At 36.2% G+C, this 10,769-nt stretch overlaps 1 protein-coding gene across 1 annotated transcript in view; it reads right to left on the bottom strand.

Moving 5' to 3' along the window:
- Window positions 1–2,265: 2,265 nt before the first annotated feature.
- ptgfrnb (prostaglandin F2 receptor inhibitor b) overlaps window positions 2,266–10,769 on the bottom strand; it is a 46,784-nt gene continuing 38,280 nt past the window's right edge. The window contains 2 exon segments of the mRNA XM_051104873.1: window positions 2,266–5,622; window positions 7,553–7,858. Coding sequence (XP_050960830.1) covers window positions 5,459–5,622; window positions 7,553–7,858 — 470 coding nt within the window. The 3' untranslated portion in view covers window positions 2,266–5,458.

Raw genomic sequence — 10,769 nt, 5'->3', positions numbered from 1 at the left:
GTGATCTAGGTGTGTTAAGTCACTCATTTGGACCGGCATTAAAACGCTTTTTGACCAATTGATACGATAACCCGAAAAGGACCCAAACAGGTTGATTTTGTCGAGGAGATTAGGGATGGTAATTTGAGGCCTCGTTATATATAAAAGGATGTCATCTGCGTATAATGATATCTTATTATTTGTGTCTTTGGTGGAGTAACCATAAATCTGGGGTTCCATTCTAATAAATTGGGCTAAAGGTTCGACAGCCAAAGCAAAAAAAGGGGATTAAAGGGGATGCATAAAAATATATGGTAATGAGATAATTAGGTGATTAACAAAGTGATGATTGATCATTATTGAAGACACCTGATGTTAATAAGCAGAATCACCAAAGGAGAAAACCAAAATTTTTAAGCAACCATTATAGTGGTCAGTGTTTGCATTAGTTGGGCTCTTGACCCTTAAATCTTTAATGCTAGATTTTGTTCACGTCATCAGGTGATTATGTTTTAACATATTCATTGTTTGATGTAAATCACTTTCAGTCTAATCTCTAAATTAGGTTTTTTTTTTTTCGCACTGTAATAGTAATAGCCTTGACAATCCACAGAAGATGAAAAGATTTTTACTACAACCTGTTTAAGAAAGTGTTTCACCTAGGCACACATAGACATCAAGAACCAGCCCATGAATCTCAACAATGGTGACAAACGGCATATTCAGATAAACAGATCAACTCTGAACTCATAATTTAATCATGCCGCAATGCACGATGGGAGTCATGGATGAGTTCTGATTGGCTACAACACGCTTTTTGATGGTCACCCTTGTTGTGATTCTCACACTGATTCCTCATGTCTGTGTGTCTAAATTAAGATAAACTTTTTTTTCATCATCTGTCTGATTATGGCAAAACTGATTGATCTTTTGTTCACAGTTTTTTTTTTTTTTTTTTGCAATCTGTAAGAAAATTCTATGTCAAATACTCAAGTCACTATATGATGATTAAATCAAACACAGTCAATGCCTTCTTATTGACCTTTGCTCTTGGCTTGTCTGGCTGTTATAACTCAGTAATTGCAGTCAAACAAGACCTAATATTGATGATTTAAGGGTCAAAAGCCTAACTAATGCAAACACTGACCACTATAATGGTTGCTTAAAAATTTTGGTTTTCTCCTTTGGTGATTCTGCTTATTAACATCAGGTGTCTTCAATAATGATCAATCATCACTTTGTTAATCATCTAATTATCTCATTACCTTCAACACTGCTTCAGTGTTTATATGTGTCCACACTCAGAGTGTCAAATTAACACTGGGGATTTTGCTGTGTATAGCATTTTATTACTTCAACAAAAATGGTGCTCAATAGAAACAATCATAGGGGCTTGTATTACTACAATAGTAGTAAATATATTTACTACAATAGCAAAATGTCTTGAATCACTTTTATGCTTTTCTAAGGTCAAAAGGTCTTATGTGGGAAATATTTCCTTATGGGGGCCTTAGGGGCAAAAAGATCTTCAGGAAATACACTGTATGTTAATGTTATTTTTAATCCTTTCCCCAACTGTAGAGTTTAAGAGAGAGTTAGAGATCCTTATTCAGAGGCTTAACAGGTTCTTTGTATGGCAGTGGTGCTATATAGCACCTTAACGACCCCAAAGAACCACTGAAGAACCGCTGAAGAACCAGACAGGGGCTTGACTGGTTCTTTATACACTAACGGTGCTATATAGCACCACAATCACACCAAAGAACCGCTGAAGAACCGCTGAAGCACCATTTTTTTTCTGTGTGTATAGAATTCAGCACGAATCAAAAAAACAGTTTCTATCATTACTATTTCAAATAAATACTGTTCTTTTTAGAAAAGATTTACAAAAGAATTTTCTAATCCTGAAAAAAAGCATTAAGGTTTCTACAAAAATATGAAGCAGCACAACTGTTTTCAACATTGATAATGTTTCTTTAACAGCAAATCAGCATATTAGAATGATTTCCGAAGGATTGTGTGACACTGAAGACTGGAGTAATGATGCTGAAAATTCAGCTTTCATTACAGAAATAAATTACATTTTAAAATGTATTCAAATAGAAAGCAGTTATTTTAAATTGTAACAATATGTCACCATTTTACTGCTTTTACTGCATTTCTGATCAAATAAATGCAGGTGAGTAGAAACTTCTTTCAGAAACATATACAGTATAAAAAACAGATGCATAGAGACGCATGAAACCCAAAACCAATTCAGTAAGTGCATATTTAAGACAAAGCAGGTGATATTATAACATTTAAAATTTATTAATATTATTTATAATTTATTTCTTTCTAAAAACAAAAGCACTGGAGCAAGCCATCATATCCTGTTGACCATATTTCCTCTAAAATATTTTTGTAATAATTTTGCATGCTTATTATCTAGTGACCACTCTTTAATCAGTTGGTTAACCACATAACTCAATTTTTCATTCAACAACCCAGTCAATAACACAGTCTTACACCAATCAATTCAGTATGCAAATAAAAATATAACAAAGACCAGTTGCTATTCAGTTTGACATCAACATCATCATTTTTAGTGGTGAAAAGAACAGTTTCATTCTGAATTTTCTTAAAAAGTATAAACTTTACAAAACCCAAATACAGACACACTCTCATAACTGAAAAGATCTAGAAAATAAAGTTTAAATCAAGTCTAAGTCTGAATTAATGGCAGTTTAATACTGAGAAAAAGAGGCTGTTAACAAACCCAAACCAGAAAGTTTGCTGAGCACAAACACTGTGAATATCCACTATCTTTTCTTCCATGTGGGAGATTCACAGGAGCTCTTTTTTGTCCCAGTTAACCGATAGCTTCAGGATTGAAGACAAAGACCCTCAGACGCACAAAAAGCGGAAAAGGGTCGGCCAATGCCCTCGAGGCATCACCGAAGAGGAAAGTGCTTGTTCTGGGGGTCTCTTGGCCCTAATGCACAGCATTGAGTTTCAGCTCTACTTGCTCCATGGAGGTGCAAACTGGTGGGCAGAGCTGTTAGCGAAGCTTCAAGACCAGGCCCAAGGCACAGATTTAACCTAAGCAAACCCTGACCTCTGTGTGACTTGAACTGTAGGAGTCAGTGAGTCAATATTTCATCAGCTCAAGGGGCGGCCTCACTAGACTTCAGTCCGATTGCTTTCATTCATACTCGTGTGATTGCGGGGTTAGTGAGAATGTGTTTACTTTCATCTTTCTCTCTGTACCAAGTTGGGTTGGTTTCCAAAAAAGACACTTACTAATTAGGAACATTAAAGACACTGATTCACCTCTTGGCTGAACATCAAACACTCATTTTCACATCAATACATGTTTACAAGAATCTAAACTTGAACTAAAAAAAGAAAAGAAAAATTTTGATGTTAGCTTGACAAAAGTTAAAGGTCGTTACAAGCAGACCAGAGCTCTGGTGTTGCTAGGGTATTTAGCGTGGTTGCTATAGCATTCTGGGTGGTTGTTATAATGTTTAAAGTATCTATGCTGTTGCTACAATGTTCAAAGTGGTTTCTAGGGTGTTGCTAGGATGCTCTTGGTGTTTGTTAGTGTTGTAGGGAGTTCCTAGGATGGTTCTATGCAGTTGCTGGGATGTTCTTTGTCTTTGCTACAGAAGATTGTTGTAGGTAGTTGCTAAGGTGTATCTATTAAAGTTGCTATGATGTTCTAAGTGATTGCTACAATGTTCGAAGTGGTTTCTAAGGTGTTACTAGGATGCTCTTGGTGTTTGTTAGTGTTGTAGGGAGCTCCTAGGATGTTTCCATGCAGTTGCTAGGACGTTCTTTGTCTTTGCTACAGCAGATTGTTGTAGGTAGTTGCTAGGGTGTAGCTGTGAAGTTGCTATGGTGTTCTATGTAATTGCTACAATGTTAGAAGTGGTTTCTAGGGTGTTGCTAGGATACTCTTGGTGTTTGTTAGTGTTGTAAGGAGTTTCTAGGACGTTTGTACGCAGTTGCTAGGACGTTCTTTGTCTTTGCTACAGCAGATTGTTGTAGGTAGTTGCTAGGGTGTATCTATGCAGTTGCTACGATGTTCTAGGTGATTGCTACAAAATTCAAAGTGGTTTCTAAGCTGTTGCTAGGATGGCAATTTAGGTAGTTGCTCAGATGTTTCTATGCAGTGTCTAGAATGCTCTTGGTGTTTGCTACAGCAGAATGCTATAGGTAGTTGCTAGGGCGTATCCATGTAGTTGCTTAGGTGTTCTGGGTGGATTCTAGTTTTTTTTTTAGGATGTTCTAGTTGCTGGAAGTTTTAGGATGTTCTGGTTCTGGTTGCTACAATGTTCAAAGCTGTTTCTAGACTGTTCTTGGTATTTGCTACATTGTAATGTTGTAGGTAGCTGGTATGGTGTTTCAGTGCAGTTGCTATGGTGTTCTGAGTGGTTGTTACAATGTTTAAAGTTATTCTTAAGATGTTGCTAGGAGGCGTTTGTTTGCTGGAGTGTTTCAGGGAGTTGCAAGGGTATTTCAGTGCAGTTGTCATAGTACTTTGGTTGGTTGCTATGATGTTCAAAGTGTTTTCTAGAATGTTGCTAGGTAGTTGTAACATTTAGTTATTGCTACAGAGTAGCTAATTAGTTCCTAGGATGTTTCTAAACCGTTGTTCCAACGTGATGTGGTTGATAGGGTGTTGCTAGCTAGCTAAACAGATGTGTTTACCCAATACATGGATTATATCATCGCTGGAAACAAGAGATGATGATATATTTTAGCATTATAAATTCATTATTTATTAAGAAAATACTACTTATTCAAAAAACTATTTTTTCAAACATCATATATTCAAATTCCTTTCATATGTTTAAAATCTAGTGTGACCGCCCCTGTCGCATTACAGTTAACCAGTTGATAATGGTTGACTAGTTAGCTTTTAGAGGGAAGGGTTGGTCCGAGCTGGTTAACTCTGGATGGGCTGAAGAACAAAACTAAACGGTACATACAATACAACACAAAATATCACAGAATCACAGATAAAATGTCATCTTTCACATTGGGACATGGGTTTAGCTCCTCCCATGTCTTGGAAAAAGAGAGTAGCACCAAACTCAGAAGAATCCAGGTAGAAACGAGTCTTTAAACCCTGATCTGGAAGCAGACGGTCTCTTTGGAGCTTGATGTAGAGTAATATAATCCTTCAATTTGTCAAACCTGCTTTCAGGTATCTCATCAGACTGCAAAATAATCTTCTTTAACACTTCTTGTTTCAATGTAGCTGACGAAACGTTCATAAATCCAACAAAACGTGCACCTGGCTGATACATGAATGCGTTTAGTGCAATAATTGAGTAATTCGCCCTGGTCATTGACTCTGATTTAGTAGTTATTTCCTCTGAGCATGTAGTTTCTCCTTCCAGGTGGTGCATAACATCACGGGACGCGTCCCAGCGTTCATCAGTTGTCACCACGCCGTCCAGGACGGTAGGGGACAACTGTACTGTCTTTGTCAATCCATCTCCAGCTCCATAAGTTTGTTCCGAGAGCGTGGGGTAGTTGTAGTGGTTTTACAACAGCAGTGAGCACAGACCAGGCCCAGGACGAGAGAAACTACGCCGACAGTCACTGAAGCACAGATCCCGTACAGCAAAGGCAGCTTCATTGAGTCCCAGACTGAAAGGAGAACAAAAATATACACATATGCAAACATTTAGTGTCTATTAATAAAAAAGCGATAAAAAATATGGTTTAAACTGATTTTTAAAGTTAGTAAAATGAATATAAAAATGTATATAAATGCCTAATAAAGAAATAAATACGGAAATGCATAAATGCATTTAGTAAATGCACAAATAAATAAATGCATAAGCAATAAGTAATGCATTAATAAATGCATAAATAAAAACATGCATAAACAGTAAATACATGCACAACTAAAATGGAAAAAATGCATATTGAATAAATGCATAAATAAATAAAATGCGTAAGTAAATGCACAAATAAAGAAATACATAATAAATAAAGCTTATGTGCACAAAAAATAAAGTTATTCAACGAAAATTTCAGACCTTTGATAGACAGGACATTTTCTGTGAAAAATTTCTAGTTTTCTATCATATGACTTCTTAAGACTTGGACTGAAGTTATGACTTCTGTGGTTTTTTCTCCCCTATTTTTAGAGCTTCACAGATTCACTATGAATTACTGTTGTATGGGAGAGAACTGATGGAACAATTTTCACTGTCACAACATCATTCACAATTTTTTAAAGACTTCCTTAAAGGAAAAGACCACTTCCAGAACAAAGATAATGTGCTCACCCTCTTGTCATCCAAGATGTTCATGTCTTTCTTTCTTCAGTCGTAAAGAAATTATGTTTTCTGAGGAAAACTTTTCAAGATTTTTCTCCATATAATGGACTAATATGGTGTGCAGAGTCTGATCTTCCAAATTGCAGTTTAAATGAGACTTCAAAAGATCCCAGCCAAGGAAGAAGGGTCTTATCTAGCGAAACGATCGGTTATTTTCATAAAAATAATACAATTTATATACTTTTTAATGTCAAATGCTCATCTTGTCTTCCTCAAGAAGAACTCAGCCTGAACTCAGTTTTTTTCCCGGTTCATGACAGTTAGGTTATGTCGAAAAACTCCAATCTCATTTTCTCCCTCAACTTCAAAATCGTCCTATATCGCTGTTTTACCTGCATGTTCACTTCTGGGTCGGTACTTCTGCAGTAATGTAGGTGTCACAAACCTGTTCCTGTACGTCAGTCTGCTTGCCACCAGAGGTCGCTTTGACATTCACATCACACTGACTGTTACGCCACACCCCAGACTACGTTCCCCATCAGCCATTGTGGCTATCACGGAATACTCTTTTGTCTTGCTGTCTAAATACCTGTTCGCCATTGTCTGACCCTGCCTGCTATGACCATGTCTTTGTCGATGTCCCTGAATAAAAGTTTGCAACTGGATCCGCCCGCTTCACGTCGCATCTCTCACTCCATAACAGTAGGATGATTTTAAAATGATATTTGAAGTTGAGGGAGAAAATACGATTGGAGTTTTTTGACATACCCTAACTGTCTTGAGCCAGAATACACAGAGTTCAGGGAGAGAAAGACAAGACAAGCATTTGAGATTAAAAAAGTATTTAAATTAGTTTGAAGCCGCATTTAAACTGCATTTTGGAAGTTCCAACTCGGGCCAGCATAGCAGTCCATTATATGGAGAAAAATCCTGAAATATTTTCCTCAAAAAACAAAATTTCTTTACGACTGAAGAAGGAAAGACAAGAACATCTTGGATGAAAAGCGAGTGAATACATTTAAATTCTGTGTTAATTTTTGATCTGGAAGTGGACCTCTCCTTTAAGGATGACAAACATTTTTGCTAGACAATTCCTTCACCAAGCAAATGCCCAATACTTCTTAATAATACACATGCATGCTACAACATGCATTAAGAAGTTTCGGATGAACGCAATATTGTCGTGGGAATGAGTGTCAAATGCTGGCAGCCTCCCATTAACGTTTAAAAGCTTGTGAAACTTGCATGACTTCACTTGAGGGTTACTTTTAGCAATTCTAGGTACTACTCACATGCAAACTTCACAGTGAGGAGGACTCTCTGTGAGGAGACCTCCGGCGCTTTGCTCCAGGCTCCGGTGGCTGTTGACTGGATCCAGGGCGTTGCGGTGCAGTGATATTCACCTGCGTCGCTGTCCTGGGTGCTGTGAATGTTCAAGGCAAACTTTTTGGGTCCCAGGCGCTCAAGGCTGCAGTCGCTGCTGTCGTTGCGACGAGCCTTATGCACGACACCCCATCGGTCCATACTGGCTAGCAGGGACGGGCTGTTTAAACCCCTCACACGACTCAGAAACCACTTCATCTCGTATGCTACGTCATCTGATGGGGAAGAAATCACAGAATTATGATTAATATGTGAAACATTTCACACATAAATCACGTTTAATAAATGCAGAAATAAAAGCATGAATGAGTAAATAAATGCAGGAATCAATAGCATACATAAATACATGTATAAATGCAGAAACAAATGCATAAATAATGCATTTGATTATATGTAATAAATGCATAAGTAAATGCATGAATAAAACAAACAAATAAATAAATAAATAAATAAAACAAGCTTAACTTGTACTAAACCTAAACCTTTAGTTACAAAGCTCATTTGAACTAAAAATATTGTTTCATGCTTTTCCCCTCTCAATGTAAAACAATAACATTATGTTATAAGAAGATATTAAGTTTCTAATCTACCTCCTCATGAAGCATATAAAGCACAGAAAACTGCCTCTAGATTCACAAATACTACCAGTGAGGACGTATTTTTAGGACTGCAAATGTCCAAAAAACCCTTTCGTTTGAGATGCATTTATTTAAGGATCCTCTACGACTTTTTTTTCTAGCATAGCTTATTATTATTACAGAGGTCGTGCCAAGATCTCATCAAATTGCAAATCTTTCAGCTCCATTTCTTGCAGAAGTCTTTTTTTCCCTCACTAACACATACTGGTTCAAAGAACTAAAGATCAATTAGAAGATGTGGCATGTCCTATAAAAATAACGCTTTCTGTCTCCCATTGCTGAAACGGCAATGAAATGCACATCCATGCACAGAGAAAGAGTAAAAAAAGACGACTATAAAGGCGCGATGGTCCCAAACCAGCAATTAGACTGACTGTATGACGGCCCACTGCTGTCAAACCCACGCGCTGACTCAAAGACCTGAACACAACGGCCCCCTCTCCCCATTACACAGGCCGAGACAATGAACGTGGGGAAAAGAGGAAGACAGAGAAAATGAGATTTAAAAAAAAAAAAAAACAAAACAAAACAAAAAAAAAACAACACAAAAACACTAAGGACATTAGCCTTAAAGAAACTCTTCATAAAACCATGATGTGTTCCTAAGAATGCTGTAAACCCTAAAACCCATGTAAAAACAACGATTTAGACAGCTTTACAGCTAATATAATACACAAGTTTTAATAAAACAATAAATGTAAATGCATTATCAGATAAATAAATGCACAAATGCATATTAAATGCATGAATTCACAAATTAAGAATGCACAAATAAATTCATAAATGCTCAAATAAATGCATCTATAAATCCATATATATATAAATGCTCAAATGCATAAAAAATGCATAAAAAGCATAAATAAAATGCACAAATGCATAAAAAAATATATAAATGCACAAAATATTCATAATAAATTTATAAATAAATAAAATGCACAAATGCATAAATAATGCATGAATAACTGCATGATTCATAAATTAAAAATGCACTAATAAATTCATAAATGCACAAATAAATGCATCTATAAATTCATAAATATATAGATGCACAAATGCATAAATAAATGCATTAATGCATAAAAAAGCATAAATAAAATGCACAAATGCATAAATAAAAAATAAATGCACAAAATATTTAAAATAAATTCATAAATAAATAAAATAACAAATGCATAAATAAATGCACAAATTCAGAAATAAATGCATGAATGCATAAATAAATAAAATGCACAAATGCATAAATAAATAAACAATGCACAAAATATCTATAATATATGCACAAATAAATAAAATAACAAATGCATAAATAAGTAAATGCCCATATTCATACATAAATCCACAAAAAAATGCGTAAATAAATGCATAAATAAACAAAAAATTAAATGCTCAGATTAAGGTACAAGCAATTGTTTGGCATACATTAGTTTGGCAAAGTACTGAGCTTATAACATGAACGTTAGCAAATTGCTGTTTGTTCAGGAGAAACATCTGAGAAGCAGGAGACTCTCCATTTAATCTCAAAAGAAGAAATTACTACAGATCTCACTGGCGATTTTTCAATCCTGTAAGGACAATATAAAGAGAACAAAAGTGCACTGACCTGGAATGCAATAGATTCATATAGAGTCATATTCGATACCCTGCTAATTACAGTTATTCTGCAGAGTCGTCAGAGGATTGTGGGTAATGTGGTTAATTATAAGCCCAGCGCTCTTGTTTGACCAGGCTGCTATTGTGCAAAAAGACATCCTTGGACGTCAAACAGTCTCATTTATAGCGATGACTATTTTGCATGTCGAAATTAAAAAATAGCTTGTATAGCTAAGTAGGATATTTCCCGTTTCACTGTGAAATCATAAAGCTGATTTATGTGTTGTTTTGTGTATAAACAGTGATGTTAGTCTTAGTAAATGCTATTAAACACATTTTTGAGGACTGATGTGCATCTAATCGGTGGATAATCTTCTCTTTCGGTAATGGCAGTGTTTTATCTTCATGACGTATCGAGTCGTTTGAGATAGAGAGACGCTCTAGAGCAGAAATGCTAAGGCTCCATTATTCCTCCTACGATCTCCTCGATCCCGTGTCCATCCTGAGCTAATGTGTTTGGAGCTTGACTTACAGTAATGAGGAAGGGTCAGCGGCTGGAGCGGAGCAGGCCTTGTGAGATGTGAGCTGACATTTGGCCTGAGGGACTCATGAATAGAGAAAAGCCATTCGATTTAATGTACTTAACCCGAATGATTTGCACAAGGGTCACAGACTTTAGCGGATCCCAAACACACATGGCAGTCCTATGAAACTTAAAGCCTTTTTTGCTATTCTATTTGTCTTCGTAATCTTTATCAAATTAAATAAGTGTGTCCACCCCCCCAGCATGATTTGAGAGCATCTCGAGCCTCAATAGAAGTAAGAAAATTAGATTTTGCATCCCACATTTTCAGTGTGCTCTCAGACTGTACTGTATATCATAAACATGTCTGGAGGA

The sequence above is a fragment of the Labeo rohita genome, unplaced genomic scaffold (genome assembly GCF_022985175.1).
Source record: "Labeo rohita strain BAU-BD-2019 unplaced genomic scaffold, IGBB_LRoh.1.0 scaffold_83, whole genome shotgun sequence".
Classification (NCBI taxonomy): Eukaryota; Metazoa; Chordata; class Actinopteri; order Cypriniformes; family Cyprinidae; genus Labeo; species Labeo rohita.
This window is presented reverse-complemented; position numbering and strand designations above follow the sequence as displayed.